Raw genomic sequence first — 19,979 nt, forward strand, 5'->3', positions numbered from 1 at the left:
AAATTGAATTGATAATATTCTAGATTCCATCATATTTCAAAATTTCTCGATAATTTAATATTGTTGCATCCAAACTCAACATTAGGAAGTGTTCCTTAAAGGTCAAGTGAGACTTCATTAATACAACTGTTCGTTTATTTTTACATGAAAAAACAATCATAATGTTATTAATACGATGTAGAAATTTAATGAACAATAGGTGTATAACACAGCAATAATTAAATAAAAAGTGCAATTAAGGAAGGTGTAAAATAGTGGAAATTATTCTATGCACCGACGGTGCAAGTGACCCAACCCTTATAAAATAATCTCAACCCTTGATATTTATTATTAACTTTATTTTTAATAAACAAAAAGTGTATTTAATGCAATCTAACCATTTATTTGTGTTGGTGCAAGTGCACGGCGGTGCTCTGAATACTCCCCTGTAAAATAGAAGTCATCGTCCACATTAACATTAAAGTCAGCTAACCTGTCTTACACAAACAAACAAGTAATAAGTAGCTAATAATGAGCCAGTAAAATTTACTGGGAACTTTTCCCTAATGACATATTTACACTGAAATAGAAATCATCATCCACACTGAAATTTAAAGTCAGCTACCATGTCTTACAGTAACAAATAAGTACTAAGTATCCAATGACGAGCCAGTAGAGTTCACTGGAGACAGAAATAAGAGAAAAGATGGAAACATTAATAAAAGGGGAACTTATCTGAGAAAAAACAAGAGGAAGAAAGGCAAAAAACAGAGGGTGTGAAAAAAATGGAAGCAGGACAAAAAAAAGGGAACTTATTCAGAAAAATGGGGAAGAAAGGCAAAACACGGAGGTGCAACTGAGTTTTGAACTCGACAGGAGTAAGGATGAGTAGCAATGAGAATTAGCTCTAATATATATATATATATATATATATATATATATATATATATATATATATTGTTTCGAGTAGCAATGAGAATTAGCTCTAATATATATATATTATTTCGCTGAGGTGTCACAAAATCGGAGGCCGCCCTTGTGCTGCGGCACCACCCACACACCCCAAGGCCGCCCCTGCCAACACAAATCACTGTGGTCACAATCTCACAATACTTCACAACTTATTTGAAAACCTTACTTTCCTCGAACAACTAGGAATCAGAAACTACACCAAATTGTTGGCTTTGCTGCAAGCGATGTATCACAAGCAAAAGATAGCACATGTGAGTCAGTGTTCTAAATTGAGCAAATGGTTCAGTAAGAAAAAAAAATATGAAGGATTAGGGATGGCCCAATATAGCACATGTTACAGAGGTTAAACGTTAGAATGTATTGCTTTTATCAATTAGGCTTTTTGTTTATGGCATAAACTCTAGAGCTCAAGAGCTTCACCAAAAGAGTGCGGCAAAGGGAGGTGCTACTTTGGAATGAAATAAACCGGCCATCATATGTTAATAGAACTCAAAGTGATTTTGTGTATGAGTGTGATTGTAGAAGTGGCTTTTGTATTTTCTTCTTTATTGATATTGATTTTCTTATATTCAACAAGTTTCAATAACTTCATCAAACATGCATTATTCAATAGTGGTTATCTTCATCTCTATATGCCCTCGACTATTGAAGTTAATCACATATGATCACGAGCATTTAGTTATTGTATGTATAGTTAAACCTCAGTCAATGTAGTGGCCAATCAGGCATGGCTCTTATAAAATTTCAAAATCGAGGATGAGGCGTAGATATTAGATAATGAGAGAGAGTTAAAAAGTGGAGTGGAACCGAAGAATCTAATTCATTTCAATAAAACGAATATCCACATCGAAAAAAGACACAAAGTCCACGCAAGGACTTCAATATATAAGGAAAGACGAGGGTTGCCAAACACAGTTGCAAATGTTATTGTGCCTAGTGCTTGGTACAAGCTTTTCTTTGCTTTCTTTTTTTTGATGGCTGAAATCCAGTAAGAATTCAACTATATTGGTCTATCCCTTCACTGGTTCCACCCATCAAAGAAAAAAAGCAACGAATTTTAGATTTGGCCCAGAAAGAGGGAACTTCACTCCCTCGAGGCCGCAACTCAGTTTAAAGTTTTATTCCAATAACTCGAAATCAACAATTGATGGGCAGTTAACTGAAGTAGTCAAGAATGATATTGGAATATAGGAAGAACAAGACCATTGAAGATCCATTCAAATCTTGAACATCAGAAGCAGTAATTTCATTTCCACCAGCTTATGCGGCAAGTGTTACAACCAAAAAAAAAAAAAAAGGAAAAAGGCAAAAAGAAATGAGAACTACACCATGTTATGAAGGTAAACAACCTTCCAAAAAAGAAAAGGCAAAGGGAAGATGGAATATAAATGAATGACCAAGTTCAAAAAGCTATGGGCTTTCTACCAGGCCACGATTCTATTTTCTCGAAGTACTTGACTGAAACAACACCATCAAAGCCTTCAGTCAAGATCACCTTGTTGTCTGAAATGTAGAACTTCATTCCCTCTGAAATGTAAAATAAAATGAACATAGACATGAGACGCCTGTGTATTTGTTACCCAATGTATATACACAATAAATATATATATATATATATATAAATAATAATAAAAACAAAGTGATGATGAATCTATATGACTTTCAATTTAATTTTTATATCAAAGTTATACCAGCTAAAGCTTTTCTGACATCAAGAAAGATCAAAATGTTAACATCCCGTCTCATACCTGAAAGACCACATCAAATCAATTATCAGCATTCTCACAAAATATAAAAAAATTAAATAAACAAATAAATATCGGCATAAGCTCAAGGACACTATTGTCTAGGACTCAACTGAATAACCCAACGGATAAACCTTAGAACACAAAGTTTCTTCCCGAGCATAGAACTTATAACAGATAAACAATTTCAATCACAAACTGTAATACATTCCCGAACTGGAGAAGTTATTATTTCCCTTGATAATTTGTCTGACATTTCTTAAAGAGTTTACACCCTTTCACAAAATTTTGGGTTCACCATGTGCACGCTCTAATACATTCCAGTTGCTGTTCAAATTTTCCCACACTTTCGAAATCCATTTCCTTGTATATCATTTTTTGGCTGTTTTAAAGGGGACAGGTGTGGAATAGACAATATATGAGGGACTCCAGAAGCAATTCTGACTTACCAGAAGCAAGTTAATGAACCACAAAACACATACGAGTAGATAAAAATTCTAGCAAACATTACCGCTGATCACTTCCCCATCTGTTGGCAAGCCACTTGCAAAGTGTACATGCAATCTCGTCATGCACTTCAGACCAGATTCTAATATTGAATCCAAATTCTTCCTATAAGTTCCATGCACGCATACTGCAGCTTTAGGGGAAAAGAAAAAGATAAAGCAAGCCAAAATGTAATCCATATAAAGCACTAATAGTTCTTTTTATTGAGACAGAGAAGATAAAGACTAAGAATACAAGAAAGTTGGGGACTAAAAGACTCGCAAGAAAGAACCTGGAACTTCTTCAGATGAAAGGATTGGCTTTAATAACCTTTCGGTTTCAACTACCTGCCAATATGCAAAGATGTGACAAATTGATATATAATATCAAAGCAAACATGTATGGTTGAGGCTAATTCCGAGAATGCACATAAAAATTAAATGGTTTATTAAGCTGCTGGCATAATAATAAGTACAATATAATGTTAGTGGAAACAAGTATCAATGCAGAATCCTAAAACTGAACATCACAAGCAAATTAGAGAAATAGAAGATGAAAAGACGAAAAGAAATTCTTAGGGCTCGCAATTTATGAGTTCAGAACAAACATCAACAATATTCATGTTGAATAAAGGTTTAAAAGAAAATACTGTATCAATATTATGCAATAGCAAATTAAAGCTCTGCAATGCAAGATAAATAAGGATAGTTACCGTTGTTGAGTGGCCTTGGTTTGCACGTATCAAAAGTTCCCCATTTTCTTCCAAGAGGCTGAAACGCTGCTTATTATCCCTTCTGACAGCCTGCAAAGAAGATTCCAATAATAAAATCTCCACTTTAGGCAGTTCATCTAAACAACATATGACTACTAAAAACTACTGGCTTCCAATCATTAAGTTTAGAGAAAGTTGAGACTAACCTCCTTGATCTCATCAACAGTATGTGAGCTCAATGGAATATTAGCAAATGTCTTCAAGTTCAGCTTTAAAATATCATTAACCCTCACAAATCCATCACTCCACATATCCAAATTCAACTCAGAAGCCATATGCCGCAATATACGTGTCCTAATACAAAGAACAGTCCAAAATATAAAACAAATCTATGCCAATCAGCTGGATTACCACTTCCAATACACATTATATATGCATCTACACCGTAACACATGTCCAAATGAATATTCCTATACTCCCATGGTTTTTTCCAATACCACATAAAGAATTGAATTCGCAGAGTTAATACATCAGTTCATAATTAAAAGTACAAAACAAAGGAAGGAACATGAGAATGTCAAAGTGCTCACAATAATCTACCGAGTGCATCAACTCTATCTTTGCCAGAGCCACCACCACGGCCCCTTGCTCCTCCGCCGCGACCTCTCGACCTCTCTCCCTCATCTTTCACCTCCCAGCCTCCTCCTCTACCATCACCACTGCCAAACAAAGCACACAACAATCACAAAGTCAATTATATATAAGCACACAATCCCTTACCAAAAAACAAAGAAAGAGTAAAACTTTGCATTTGCTTGCACAAAAGCGTTGAAATTGAACCCAGAAACCAGAAAATTGAACAGTGACGAAGAGAAACCAAAACCGCAATCCAAAATTTGATTTTATCTCAACATAGAAACTAGAATTCTGAACTACATTTGACAGTTGGGGTCTAATTATTGTTCCCGCGAGATTAGGAGAAGCATACATACCTTCTGTTATTACGGGCAAAAGGAGCGAAGGAATTGGTGGTGGTGGTGGTGGTTCTGTTGTCCATGAACGTTAGGCTGGGAAGGAAAAGAAGAGGGAGAGGTTTAGGGCTACGTGGAAGGAAAGCACGACAGTAGCGTAGAATTTGAAGGTGGCTATGGGTGACAGACGCCCACATGAATCAGAAACCGAGAGGAGGATTACGAGTAAAGGAGAGAAGCCGAGTCTTGCCGAATGCAACCCGAATAATCCGGGAGGTTTTTATGGGCTTGGGTTTATCGATGGGCCTAAAAAATTTATCGGGTCGAGAGGTGAACCGACCCATTATTCTATTACCCAATGAACCAATTACAAAGCTTCATACTTTTATCATTTGCCTGAAGAAAACAAATAAACAAAGAATTGAAGAAAAATTACCTTGTCCTCCCATATTCTGATGTGAGGTCGTGTTTGGCACACACGATTAGACTGGAATGGAATATGGATTCCGAGTTCTTCTTTTGCTTTCCCCGGACTCAAAACCAATGATTTTCACATAGGGTCTTTCTATATGTATCCAGCAAAGTTCTAAGTGTACCCAGCAAAATATTTTTTTTTAATTATCTTTAATTTATGTTAAATGCAATCAACTAATTTTCCCAAAATATCCTAAAAAACAATGTACCCAGCAGAACAAAACATTCTACCCAGATATTTATGCTCGTTCATCCCCATCATACCCTACCCGGTTGAGATCAGGAGATTTATTTGTTTTGTGCTTCTGAGCACTATGAAAACCATGATCGGATGATGCTTGCAGCAACAAAACGTATATATATGGAAATGTAGAACAATAAGAGATCTCATTCATTATTGTCGAACTAGTTCATACATTAATAATTGATTAATTAAAAGGAAAAAAAAAACGGATTTTCCCATTGAAACATGAAAACAAAAAAATGTAACAACGCCATATAATTAAGAGCATGCAGCTGGTGCTATTTATGTTCAAATTCTTGATTTTTTTTTTTTTTTTGGTCAAAACTTCTTGCTTATGAGTTACGCTTGTTCTTTCTATGTTTAACAATGATTTTTTTTTCCCCCAGATTGACACAGGTGTTCCTCAAAGTGGTCCTCGTCCATTGAACTTCTATCATGGGGAGACAAGCAAACTATATTGAGCAATCTGGGGACTTAGTTGAAGATGCTGCAAAGACTGCAGTAGGCGCTGGGGAAAACTCTAGAATATTGTGAAGAGCATAAGTACTTTGACTTACCAGAGCAGTATGAGATGGAAGCAAAGATAATGATCAAATATCTTCTGATTGATCGATGTGGAGGGACTTCAAGTTGGGCACACAACCTGTTCTTGGGGAATGCACGTATTAATTCGGTGATAATTTTGGCAGAAACAAGTGTTTTGCAATTGAACAAAGATTCAAAATGCAATGGCCTATTCCATTTTGCTACATGAATTGTTGTCCACCGTTGAGCCTGGGCAGAAATCTGGGTAGGGCATGATGAGGATGAACAAGCATAAAGATCTGGGTAGAGACGTGTCGAGTCGTAGAGTATGTTTTGTTTTGCTAGGTACATTATTTTTCAGGGCATTTTGGGCAAATCAGTTGGTTAAATTTAACATAAATTAAAGGTAATAAAAATAAAATATTTTGCTGGGTATACTTAGAACTTTGCGCACATATTTGCTTGCATTGACCATTTTCTTCTTTTTTTTGGCAAAAGTGCAATTTAGATGACCAATTCTACCAATCTTCCTCTGATTATAATTTGAGTTGGATGGTAGAGAGGACGTTACTGATTCAATCTATTTCCTTGGAGGGAAACTTGCAAACAAAGTAACAACGCAGGCTATGAATATACCGTCCGATGATCAAACTGATATGTATAAGAAATTAAGAATCCGATTACAAATCATTGTTTCCCATTGACTTGTCAAAACCGATGTGCATCAGAACCCAATTATGAATCATTGTTTCTTGTTGATTGGTCAAACATTTGAATATGAGTCCGAAATACATAGAGCACTTGTGATCCACAGTGAGCTTAGCAGAGAAAAATGGAGGTCAAGTACTACCATGAGGACCTTTTCTAGGATAGAAGGGTATAGAATTGCAGAGCAAGTGACCGTGAGGGTAGAACATTGAAGTTCAGAAGACTTCAAGGATCATGACAAAGACATCGTTAAGGTAAATTTAAAAGTTCATTAAACAAACGTGATCCAGAAAAGCCATCCATGCAAAACAAATCCCCTTAAATAAATGGTGTTAATACTTGATGTAAATATTCAAACGTACACAAACTACCGAGGACCGTTCTGCAATAAAGATTCTCATGTAGTTCAGGAAACCAAAAGAAATTAAAAACAAGCCCTGCTCATTTAGAAGTACACCCAAAACTGTTCCCAATCATATCAGGCCTAAGCCACAAGAGTGCTGGCGGTGGTAGATTCACTGCAAAAATAAGTAAAATAAGTGAGCACTTCAGTTACTACTACAACCTTGAAAAAAAAAAAATCATTTGACCAAGAAGCAAAGCAATGCCTCCTTGTTATGCAGATTCAAACACTCAATGGAAAAATAGAAGAAATCACAACCAGGACCACACTCAAGTATTAAAAATTATACCAAATGCTGCAACCCTTTTGAAGGGGCAAACCAAACACAATTACTTGAAGAAGTTGCATTGGTTTCAAATTGAACTCAAATTCTGCCTGATATAATTTTTATATATACAATCAGTTCTTCAGATTTTCAAAGTTGGGGGAAAGGCAGCATCAACCACTATATGCAATACACACTACCAGCCATGTTTCTTAATGGAAGTATTTTCATAAAGCATCCATTTTTACACTCGAGACGAAACTATTTGATCACCGTTTGGGCATCACCATATTAGTAGCATCTAAGCTCCTCACAACTAAATCCCACAGAATCAGACATGCCATCAAATTTAGCAATAAAATTCATTTACAGGTCTTCAGCTAATAAAAGCAATGTCTGTTATTTTAGAAAGGAAAGAAGTATCCTCAGAGAAAAGAAAACTTACTATTTCCAAACTGGTGGAAGCTTCTTAGTCTTCTTGTAATATCGGGCAAGGCGATGGATTCTGCTCTCAACCAGGATCAGCCTGAATTTGGAGTCCTTATCCTTCCTGTTCCTCTCCAAATGCTTCCTGATGGAGACTGCCTTCTTGATGAGGTGGTACAAGTCCTCTGGAATTTCGGGGGCAAGACCTAACAAAGCACAGGAAAAGACATCATTCACTCATGTCTCCAAAAGAAAACATAGCAAGGAAATAAAATACGCAATATCTTGCTGCCAGTAACACTCTTCACCTGAGCAATTCCATGAGAATCACGAAGGATGACACCAATTTGTGATGGTGTCAAGCCCTTCTTGGCAAACTTGCAAATGTTCTCCTCAACCTGAAAACCAAGCCCAATTAATCAACTAAATGCAGAAATATGAATTTCAGGTCTAATAAAAGTGGTAACTATGTAGATATGGAATTGCTAAAGACATAGGAAACTCCCCAACCTAAAATTTCCAACCAAGATATAATTTAAACCCCATTTCCCAGTCCAGAGTTGACAACTTAAAAGCTATGTAACCTCAAAAGCAGTAAAGCTTTTCATACACAATAGATTAATCAGTATCATGAGTGTAAGCATCATAGCGAGCCAAGAACAGATTGAGACAATGGACTGGCTTTCTGAGATGCTAGAATTTATTATCAGGTCCTATCTTGAACAATAAAATCAAGACACCCTTCCGAAGTCTGCATTAGAAGACACAGCACTTGTTGTCTCATGAGGACCTTTTTACTCAACACACAGGAAAACTAAACCAAAAACAGAGTCTTATTAGATCCTCTACACTTAATTCTTTTATCGAAACACGATTACCAACAGTTACTTCTCTCCCCCAAACTACATTTCCAATTCAATCTATCAACTTCGGATTAAAAATACAAAGAGACTGTTTCAGCTTCTAAACGAGTAGACACCATAAACATCTTTTTCTATTCCAATAATTACAAAACTGAGCTAAATATTCAAACTTTAATTCACAATCCGATCACACACTGAAGATCAAGAGTTGAAATTTCTTACATCCTGAGTGGAGATCTTCAACCAGCTCGGAGGAGTCCTCTTGTAGGGCAGAGCCGAAGCCGACATACCCTTACTGAAAATCAAAAAAATCACAAAAATGGTTAGGCCGGAGAAATCAACCGCGCCGGAAAAGGCTTCGCCGGAGCTAATTACAGAGAATAGGAGAAGAACGAACCCTTTGCTGTGCATTCTCCCCATGGTGAAAGGCTTGTTGTGGTCTCTGTGCCGCCGCCGCTACTGGTTAGTCTGAGCTCCTCTCTCTCACTCTGACGAGAAAACCCTAGTTGCCTACAGCAAGAGCAAATATAAATATGGGGGGTGGCTAGGGTTCTTATGAGTTTGGTTTATTGCAATTTAGTCCTTTGGTTTGTTCAATTTTACTGTTAGGGGTTTATCTAAGGGTTTATTGGATTTGGGCTGCAGGGGTTTATCTATGTTTCCGATTGGAGTTAGGCCCTTTGGTGGCTGGGCCAATCAAAATTAAATTCCAAATGACACATTGCAAATGCACTCAACGCAATCATAGGGGCCCAAAATCAAAACAAACTTCGGAATTACATCGGTGAATTTGACTCGAAATTAGGGTCCGTCTAATAATGTATCGATATATGAAATACACTAACTTGATATATTGATGGACTAGCTTCGTGTATTTGTAGACTAGCTAAGGTTGATCTTAAACTCATCTACCGGTGTAGAAGTCGATCTACTACTGGAGAGAGTTGGTTTACCATTAATATATCGATATGTTAATGTATTGTACATTAAATAGAGTTGAATATGAAATAGAGTTGACACAAGTTTGATATTTTTCGTTGTTTGGTTCACTCCTCCTCATTCTATTCATGCAAGTCTTGTTTGTTGTCAAGAATTTTACATCTTTCATTGTCAATTCCTCTATGTTCAATTCTTGCAAATCTTGTTGTTGTCACGGATTTAATATCTTCCATTGTTTGAGTCAGTCGTCCCATTCAATTCCTCCCATTCAATTCCTCCACATAAAAGTCTTAAAGCCTTTGTTTTATGAGTTTATAAGTTGTTTTGCACTCAACATACATATTCTACATATAATGCAATGTGTTTCTGTCAATGTTGCCGACTGATTTTAGAAACTCTAGTTTCATGCATCATATCAAAGACATGCAACTTCTATGTTTTAGTCCAAATAGATACTAGGTGGGTTCACATCACTCTCAAATGTGATTTATTCAATGTCGGAAAATAATGTAAGATCTCAAACTTCTCCACCTGCCTTCAAATAATTCTGGAAGGATGATCCAAGTTTTTATGAACTTTTTGTTGCATGAATTGCAATATTCTATTCCTTCAAATCATGTACAAGTCACATTCAAGCGAGGATGAGTCACGAATCACGATATATATTTTAACTTGTGGGATTGTGAAAACATTGATCAAGAACTACTGGTTAAGCAAGAACAGGCTCATCCAAAAATCCAGAAAGGAAAAGTGTGAGTTCTATTCACTCATGCTTATACAGTATGAAAAGGAGAATAAGTGAATGACAATAAGGCATATATAAAAGGCCTATAAAGACAAGTATTTGCCAACGAAAAGTGAAGTTAGATTACATTAACCCAAGCAGTTGAAGTGAACTTTGTCTAGCTCATGCAATTATTTCGTCCAGCCATTTCTTGAGGGAAGAGATCAAATCAAAAATTGAAAACCCTTTTCTACGATACGTCTAACATGGCCTTAGAGAAATTTATTTTTCAAACAATTTGACGTGTCGATCTAAATCATTCATCATCATCAGATGAACTTACACAATCTACTTAACATATGTCAATCGATCAATGATTATCCAATTGAAAGTACAAAAAAGTTTGAGTACCCATAAATTGACATAAGTTTTCCCAATTATAAGACTCGCTAAGCAATCACCATCGAATCGTTTCATAGCATTGGGAGTTTAATTTAGGTGAGGCTAGATGTGGCCCTATACTAACTAGTCACGAGCAAGTTTAAGTTGGATTATATGACCAACATGTCATCTTATCTTGCATATTACTTACCTATCTGTGGTGCAGAGCTAGCTAGAGCTTGTTTGCAAATGAGAGTACGTAGTACCCAAAAACCCATATGTGACTACTCTTAGCATATTGATTGATACCTTTGTGACGCCCCCCCGACCCCACAAACCCTGTCTTATTGTAATTTCCTTGACCCTGTGATTCACAGGCTCTCTGCAAAAATAGCCTTTACCTTCATAACTCAATGTGATCTATGGAGGTAGATGACAATGAATCATAATGTTTATTGTTTCCAAGTTCACATGTGGAAAAGTTTTCTACCAAATTTCATTTCCAGTTCACATGCATGATCAAGCTGGAGAAGAATGGGTCCATATGTATATGCAATGCTTGCTCTTCATGAATAAATCAGGAAAAAGATGATCTCTCTTTCTTTTTTTTCTTTTCTTTTTTTTTTTCGTTTTGGTGGTTTCTTACTTAAAAACAAGCATCTTCTCAATCATTGACTCGTATCAATTTTGATACTGTATGATGCAACTATACGTAAACATTAGTCTCTTGTTTGTATTGTGCTCAGATATTCAGTCGTCAATTCAGGAATCGTTAACGTAATTACTTACTGCCATGTTTAATGAAATCATCGAACATATTCCTTATTCAACACTTTTATAGAACAAATCATATAAACATAACAAATAAAATGTAGTGAAACATAAATATGAGCAACTTTATGTATTGGCACTCTTGATTATGGCCAATGGCTCGTGGCCGTGTGAATAATATTGCTAAACAACGTTTTAAAACGACGACTCAAACTTTAGTTATTTGAGTCAATCACGTATGTCGAATGTTCCCACAATTTGACTAGAAGAAGGATGCGTATGAACATACAGTGATTAACATAGTAACAGATGTTGATAATTAGTGTATGAGCGGTTTTCTTCACTGACACTATTAAATCCGCCCGTGACTACACTTAATATTCGTAAGTAATGTTAAATCGCCAAAAGCATATGATTAATTAATCAAAATCTTTACTTTAGTTGAGACGAGACATCCTTGCAAAAGACTCATTAAAGTTCTAATCAAGACACATTACCGAAAGAACACTTTAAAGTGAAGAGTGTACTATATGAGAGAAGCATTATATGATATAATCCTTCACATACGTCTGGACTTAATAACAGAGACAGTAGAGCATGGGGCATCAGCAACAGAGAAGCAGCACGTCATTTCTTCTTCATCTCATTCTCATTCACAGACTCACCAACTCACTCTGTTCTGTTCTTCCCCATTTGAAAGAGACACCATGAAATCCAAGTACTGTCATCCATGTTTGTGCCATTTCTCTTTTACCTTTCTGGCTTTTCATTCTACCCCATCCCCTGCAATAAAGTGGTCTCGCTAAAGCGCCTTTATCTGTGACTCTATGGTCCATTTCAAAGCATCATGAATTTGAAAAATGAAATTTTAGTTCTGTTTTTATTTCACTGCAGAATGATTTTCTTGTTCCTAATTATTATGTCCGCTTACAGTTGTTTTCATAATGTAAATTTGTGGATTAAGCTTCCATAATACCATCCATGGTAATACAAACAAATTTCTGATCCTCAAGACCTCAAGGATCATTTTGTTGGTTATGAATTTCAAGGGAACACTTAATCATGCACGATGAATTCAAGGAGGGATAATTTTATGCAATCTTGTTGGGGGTTGAGAAGTCCAATCTATACTCTTTGCCTTTCCAATAATAATTTATCCATCCCCGATAATTCTGTCTGATCGATTATACCGTAGCATTTTCTAAGTAGGATCGATTTAGACGATATTAAGTAACCTGACATGAAATGAAGAAACACTCTCATGTAATCATCATTGAAAGACAATTTGGACGAAAAAATGTGAGAATTGACATAAATGATGCAAATTTACACCCGAACTTTTCTATGTAGAAGTACGAGTGCTATACTGCCAGACGGCATACTGCGCATGTACCACAAGCTACTACTACTGCTACTTAGCATCCTCCTGCTGTGGGCTGCCTGAAATTAAACTTTGATGGTAAGTGTGATGCAAAACGTGGAGTCTGTGGGCTAGGAGTTATTTTCAGGGATGATCAAGGTGGTTTGAAGGGCGTCGTGACTGTGCCTCAAGTTGGGAGTCTCTCTCCAAGATCTATAGAAGCTTTAGCACTTCTTCATGGGCTCAGATTTGCTATTCATGTTGGCTTCAAGAAATTAGAGATTGAAGGTGATGCTTTAACTATGATTAATGCTTTGCGTGAAGAAAGTGATGATTTGAGTTCAGAAGGTCATATATTAGATGAATCTAAATTGTTAGTAAAGTCTTTTTAAGTTTGTAGTTGGCACTTTGTGAGGCGAGATGGTATTAAAGTTACTCATCGCCTTACAAAGGAAGCCTTGAATCTTAGTCAACATTTTCTTTGTTTAGAGTCGGGGGTCTCTTTGGCTTGATCAGTGTGTCAGTATAAACTTTGAGTTTGAAGTCTAAAGTGGGCAATGTTATTTCTTTATTCTTTCTTGTTGAAAGTTGGAGCATAACTTTTGTATCATTCGCGTTGTAATCTTTCATTATGAATTAAGTTATCTTATGATAAAAAATAAAAAGAACTTTTCTGTATAGAATTTACAAGGTATCAAGTCATACTCTTACTTAAAATTATGAAAATATTCATCTCATAGTCATTGCATGAGGGGAACCGGGACGAAAAGCATTAGCATTGTAATTTTTATGCAGGAGTTACATGATATTAAGTAAGACTTACTTAAAATGACGAAAAATATTTATCGCACGATAACACACAAAAATAACTTGACCGAAAAGTGTTAGAATTGATGAAAATGGTGCAAAATCGACATTTTTAACTAACCATTTGACGAAATCAGAATGCAAATTAAAATTTTCAGTCAAAATCAGGATAAAAGCTGGCATTTAACCCCCTGATGAAATTCTGTCTATGGCCTTTGGCCAAGAACAATGTAGGACCAGAATTTTGATTAAAAATTTTGATGGGAGAAGGGTCCCATAAGCAGCTTGGCAAAGAACTATTTAAACCACTCAAGAGTCAGAAACCTATGCATGCAGGAAGAAAATCATTCATACTAATACTGAAAGGGAGTGTATGACAGTAGGACTCTGTTTCCACCTGCAGAGTCCACTCAGACAGTCAGATTCTCGAATCATCTCCCTTTCAAACAAAACCTCACCCTCTGTCTTCATCCAAAATTAAAAAACCTCATTCACTCTCACCTCGAATCCGCAACTTCCCATATTTTCCCACGCACTTCAAAACAAAAAGGCAGAAAAAAATTTCTACTTACCCATTTTCTTGTAGTTTCCCTCAGACCCCCAAACACCCCCTGTTATCTTCACAGACTCAATGCAGAGCCTAGACCACCCATTTCAATTCAAAACCTCAAAAACCCAATAAAACCCAGAAAGCAAAAGGTAAATAACACCCCAAACTCCCACACTTTTCTACCCATTTGGGCATTTTACTTCAAAACCTCAAAACCCAGAGCCAAAGACTTAAAAAGATCAAAACTTTCTCACATTTCTCTCAAACCAAAACATGCATTCCCTTCTCGCTGTTCTCCTTCTCCTTCTTCTCTTAACCCCTCTTTGTCTCTCCTCAGTGTCTGAGCTCCAGGCTCTCATGGCCATGAAGGCCTCTCTGGACCCACAAAACCAGTTCTTGACTTCATGGACTCCTCATTCTGATCCATGTGGTGATGATTTTGAAGGTGTGGCTTGCAATGAGCAAGGCCTTGTGACCAATATCTCTTTGCAAGGGAAGGGACTCTGGGGACAGATACCCTCATCTGTGGGTGACCTGAAGAGCCTCACAGGCCTGTACCTCCACTTCAATGCCTTGAGTGGGAAAATCCCAAAGGAGATTGCTAATTTGGACCAGCTTAGTGACTTGTATCTAAATGTGAATAATCTCTCTGGAACAATTCCTAGGCAGATTGGTAACATGTCTAATCTTCAAGGTGAGTGTTTGATTTTTGTTCAAATTTTGCAGTGTTATGTTTATGTCACTTTAATTTGGCCTTGATTTCTTGTTCTAACTTTTTAGAAGAAAAGTTTAACTTTATGTGAGTGTAGACCCAGCGAAAAGCTTCTTTCTTTGAATCTCACATGGGAAGTGGCTGCATTCAAAGCTTTTGCTCATTGAATTATTGTATTTGGTTCTGGGTTTTTTTCAGCTTCTTAAAATTTAGAGGTTGAACTGGGTGCATTGAAAATTGAAAGCTTTGTCTTGTTGTGTTGTATTGATCTCATTTGGTTTTCCCCAGTCATATTTCTTGTTTTCTCTACTGGTTTAGGTTGATCTTTTTTGACATTTCTTGTTTTCTCTGAGCTCAGCTTTCTAAATTCTAAACACTAAATTAAAATAAGAACTGGATTGGATGCAGCAAAAGCGTTAGTTTAATCTCTTCCTAAGTGATTTCATGTGGAGCTTTTCATTTGAAAGTTAGATAGCACAATTTCTTTTAACTTTATATACTCTTGTTGGTTTATTTAAGTCCTTGATAATCTCAATCCTTTTATTAATCTCTAAATGTTGTAAACTTGTAGCTGACCAAAAATATTGTTAGAATCTATGTCTCATTTGTCTTGGAGCCAAGCCTATTTAAATATCTTTATTTTGGCAACAATAATTATGTGTAGTTTAATACAGAACAGCAAGAATATACACACTGTAATTTCGCTTAAGACCTCTATGAATATATATATTGATTTGTCATAAGTAATTTCTGTAGTGTAGTGTGAATAACATCAACTTTTCAGTTAGTGACTCTTTTGACAGCCCTACCGGGTGGGTCGTTATGTATAATTTCGCTGATCAATGCAATGAGTTAACATTTCTCTTACTCTCTCAAAAAAAAAAAAAAAAACAAACACTTTTCAGGGAGTAATGTACAAGTCCATGATTAAATGTATGATTATAGCTTCAATTCAATTTTCTTTGTTTTTCACTTTGCAGTTCTGCAGCTGTGTTATAACAAGTTGACTGGTGGCATACCTACAGAACTGGGACATCTTAGGAGCCTAACTGTCCTTGCATTGCAATCCAATCAGTTAACGGGGGCGATTCCTGCTAGTTTGGGAGAGCTGGATACATTAACAAGGTTGGATTTGAGCTTTAATAACTTTTTTGGTCCTATTCCTGCAAGGTTAGCTGATGCCCCTATGCTACAAGTACTTGACATCCGAAACAATATCCTCTCTGGCAATGTACCTCCAGGTAGCCACAATTGTGATTTACACAATTATTATCTTTTCTTGTTTTAATATTTAAGAATTTTAATATGATTGTCGTGGTTGTTGATGAATATACAGCTCTGAGGAGACTTAATGGAGGATTCCAATACGAAAACAACCCTAGGTTATGTGGTGTTGGGTTTTCTGACTTAAAAGTTTGCAATGCTAATGCTCAGAACCCAAACATGCCACAACCTTATGAACCTAATAACCTTTCTGCAAAAGATCTTCCAAACTCACCTCCTGCAAAAGATATCCCCGAGTCGGCTAATGTACAGTCCAATTGCAGCCAATCCCGCTGTTCAGGAGCATCAAAATCTACCCAAGTTGGTATAGTTCTTGGGGTGATCGGAGTTGTTGTTGCTTTAACTGTAGCTGGACTCTTCATGTTCTCATGGTATCGACGGAGGAAACAGAAGATTGGGAATTCTTTTGACACATTTGATAGCAGGCTTAGCACTGATCAGGCAAAGGAGGTTTACAAGAAGACCGTGTCTCCTCTTATCAGTCTGGAGTATTCGAATGGATGGGACCCGTTGGCTAAAGGTAACGGCGGGTACTCTCAAGAAGTTCTTGAGAGCTTTATGTTCAATTTGGAAGAAGTGGAGCGTGCAACTCAGAGCTTTTCGGAACTGAATCTGCTGCGCAAGAGCAATTTTTGTTCCATGTACAAAGGGATCCTAAGAGATGGATCAGTTGTTGCTGTAAACTGCATTGGCAAGACGAGCTGCAAGTCTGATGAAGCTGAATTTTTGAAGGGACTGAAGATTTTGACCTCCTTAAAACACGAAAATCTTGTTAGGTTGAGAGGATTTTGCTGTTCAAAAGGAAGGGGAGAGTGGTTTCTTATCTATGACTTCGTCCCAAATGAAAGTCTATTACAGTATCTTGACATTAAAGATGGTAGTGGGGAGGTTCTTGAATGGTCAACCAGAGTATCTATAATCAATGGCATTGCTAAAGGTCAGTTCATTTCCTCTTGCTCATTGAATTTACTGTCATTTTTATGTTTTTCTTTTGCTTGCTTGCTTCAGAAAACTCCTATACAGTTAATGAGTTTGATGTACATAATGATCTATCATATATGTCGGAGCAACCACTGGAAAATTTGTACAGTCTTTAGCATTGTGTAGTACCATACAATTTGTTTGCATTGCTTGCTCTGGTTGATATTATTTACTTTTGAACTGGCTACCTGTCGCTGAAATATCATTTACTTCTATTACTTGGTGTATGCTGAATATTAATTTGAGATACCTTGTGGTGCAGGTATTGGGTATTTGCATGGTAATATAGGCAACAAACCAGCTATAGTTCACCAGAGTATATCAGCTGAGAAGGTGCTTATTGATTCCCACTATAACCCTTTACTCTCAGATTCGGGTTTGCACAAACTCCTGGCAGCTGATATTATCTACTCGATGCTCAAACCCAGTGCTGCCATGGGATACTTGGCTCCAGAGTATGTGACCACTGGTCGCTTCACCGGAAAGAGCGATGTCTATGCCTTTGGTATGATTATATTTCAAATCCTCTCTGGGAAACGCAAAATCACTAATGTTACTCGTCAAGGGGCTGAGGTAGGCAGGTTTGAAGATTTCATTGACGCGAACCTTGAGGAGAGGTTTTCAGAATCTGAGGCAACTAAACTCGGAAGAATTGCTCTTCATTGCACCCAGGAGTCTCCCAATCACAGGCCATCCATAGAATATGTGGTCAAAGAACTAAGTGAGTTTATCTGGACTTGATGATCTTATGAAGTTACTGTCTCAATTTCCGAATGACTGGATCAGGGCTTTATATGAAGCAATTAACTGTTGACTGATGCTGAAGTTTTGTTCTTCCAACTCTTGTGTCCTTTTCTTGAAGACCCAAGTTGTCTTAAAATGGTAATGTATGTATGTACTAGTTATTGTAATTTATGAAAGGATATATTCATCCTTATTAGTCTTTGTTGAACTTAAGTCATTAGAGAGTTCAATTAGCAACACTAATTATTTGTAGCTTTACATAATAACTGGTAGAAGCTATTGTGTTTCAACTTTCATTAGCATGGTATTCCTTGTAAACTAAGAATTTGTGTGAAATTGTAAGTGGAGGCAAGTTTAACTTCCTGGATTTGCAAGCTACCTTTGATCTTTATAAACTGCCATTTCTGGAATCTATATCAATTAGGGGAAAGCAGTCATCAGTCCACATAACAATTAATTATACCATGTTGCAATCCAATTTGTGAAAGGTCAAGGATCTGAAATGGCTGTATAGAAATGGACAAAATGATTCCTGGAAAGGAAGGATCCTCAGGTTTTAAATGCGTGCATGTAAATTTTAGGTTCAAACAAAACAGAATTCTGGCTTCACTGGTTGTGCCAACTTGTCGTTTTTTACTTGCATGTTTCTGTTTTATTATTTTCCACTGTAGAGAGAATAGAGAGAGAGAGAGAGAGAGAGAGAGGGGCAAAGAAACGAAGCAGACAGATTAGAGAAGCATTGCACAGACATTGGGCTGCAGCAAAATTTTCAGGACAGCTCCAGCCATATCATATTCTCTATTAATCCAGATTATGATTGGAGCGGTTTAGGGATTTAATTAAGATTATCGGTTAAAATTTCTTGTGTAGACTGGTTAAAGATTTGAGTTAGAAGTGAAGAAAACTAAAGAGTGCTGTTCAGGTGATCAATTGTTCATTACTCAGATGTCTTCAACTGTATTTGGAAATAGGTCCAAGGATGGATAATAATTAAGGAAGATAAAATTGGTTTATTGTCTCAGTATTTTCCACATTTGAATTTAAATTCAAGAATAATTCGATCAGCACAATTGATTGAGTACGGAATGGATTGACTATCAGAAATGACTCAACAAATAATTTTCAACGACTTCTTGCAATTTGGTTATTCAAATGTACATGTTGCACAGTCATATCAAGTACATGCATTTTATGTCATGTCCTGTAGCTTTTTAAATAAAACTGTCAAATACATATGTTGGTTTTCGAAATTACTCCATCCAAGTTATACTGTTATAGACAAAGTTAAGAGACCAATATCAAATACGAGCAATTTCTTTTTTCTCGTTACATGTATTAGAAGGATCAAACTTATGATATAATATAAGGGGAAAATGCACGAACAGTGTCTAAAGACTCTGAGGACTGTCAAAATGATACCTGAACTTTCAAACGTATCAATGTGATACCTGGACTTATATTTTCTTGTTAACGTAGTACCTACATCAACTTTCTGTCACGGCACCATTAAATTTACCACGTGACATACAAAATGAAGGTAAAAAGACTGATTTGCCCTATAACTGACATTTAAAATGCACGAACAGTGTCTGGAGACTCTTAGGACTGTCAAAATGATACCTGAACTTTCAAACGTATCAATGTGATACCTGGACTTATATTTTCTTGTCAATGTAGTACCTACATCAACTTTCCATCACGGCACCGTTAAATTTACCACGTGTGACTATGTGAGGCACGTGAGGTACAAAATGAAGATAAAAAGACTGATTTGCCCTATAACTGAAATTTTAAATATTTTTTTTGGTAAAAACATTTTAAATATTTTTTTTTTGGTAAAAAGACTGATTTACCTTTAATTTTTTTAATTAATTTTTTTCACCCCTCCACCTCTCGTCTTCTTCCTCTCCCCTCGATCAACCACTCTCTAAAAAGACTGGTTGTCCTCGCCAA

At 36.5% G+C, this 19,979-nt stretch overlaps 3 protein-coding genes across 5 annotated transcripts; 1 reads left to right on the forward strand and 2 right to left on the reverse strand.

The window, feature by feature from the left end:
* Nucleotides 1–2,166: 2,166 nt before the first annotated feature.
* Nucleotides 2,167–5,125, reverse strand: LOC133718674 (uncharacterized). 3 transcript variants are annotated; one of them, XM_062145537.1, is made up of 8 exons: nt 4,887–5,125; nt 4,485–4,601; nt 4,101–4,248; nt 3,895–3,984; nt 3,475–3,529; nt 3,208–3,330; nt 2,643–2,699; nt 2,167–2,478 (listed from the first exon to the last, which is right to left on the reverse strand). In XM_062145537.1, the coding sequence occupies exons 1-8, from the start codon at nt 5,060–5,062 to the stop codon at nt 2,354–2,356; spliced, it is 891 nt and encodes a 296-aa protein (XP_062001521.1). In that variant the 5' UTR covers nt 5,063–5,125; the 3' UTR covers nt 2,167–2,353. The 3 variants fall into 3 exon arrangements, with proteins under 3 accessions (XP_062001521.1, XP_062001519.1, XP_062001520.1); XM_062145535.1 differs by having other exon boundaries at nt 2,172–2,478; nt 3,208–3,336; nt 4,485–4,613; nt 4,887–5,123; XM_062145536.1 differs by having other exon boundaries at nt 2,173–2,478; nt 4,485–4,613; nt 4,887–5,123.
* A 2,009-nt stretch (nt 5,126–7,134) lies between these two features.
* LOC133715436 (small ribosomal subunit protein uS15) lies at nt 7,135–9,324 on the reverse strand. Its single transcript, XM_062141926.1, has 5 exons — nt 9,171–9,324; nt 8,996–9,068; nt 8,179–8,308; nt 7,930–8,125; nt 7,135–7,334 (listed from the first exon to the last, which is right to left on the reverse strand). The coding sequence occupies exons 1-5, from the start codon at nt 9,191–9,193 to the stop codon at nt 7,301–7,303; spliced, it is 456 nt and encodes a 151-aa protein (XP_061997910.1). The 5' UTR covers nt 9,194–9,324; the 3' UTR covers nt 7,135–7,300.
* A 4,775-nt stretch (nt 9,325–14,099) lies between these two features.
* Nucleotides 14,100–18,405, forward strand: LOC133718354 (protein NSP-INTERACTING KINASE 2). Its single transcript, XM_062145183.1, has 4 exons — nt 14,100–14,999; nt 15,998–16,258; nt 16,354–17,238; nt 17,545–18,405. Exons 1-4 carry the CDS (start codon nt 14,579–14,581, stop codon nt 18,021–18,023), a joined length of 2,046 nt encoding a protein of 681 aa, XP_062001167.1. The 5' UTR covers nt 14,100–14,578; the 3' UTR covers nt 18,024–18,405.
* Nucleotides 18,406–19,979: the final 1,574 nt, after the last annotated feature.

This window comes from Rosa rugosa, chromosome 6 (genome assembly GCF_958449725.1).
Source record: "Rosa rugosa chromosome 6, drRosRugo1.1, whole genome shotgun sequence".
Lineage (NCBI taxonomy): Eukaryota > Viridiplantae > Streptophyta > Magnoliopsida > Rosales > Rosaceae > Rosa > Rosa rugosa.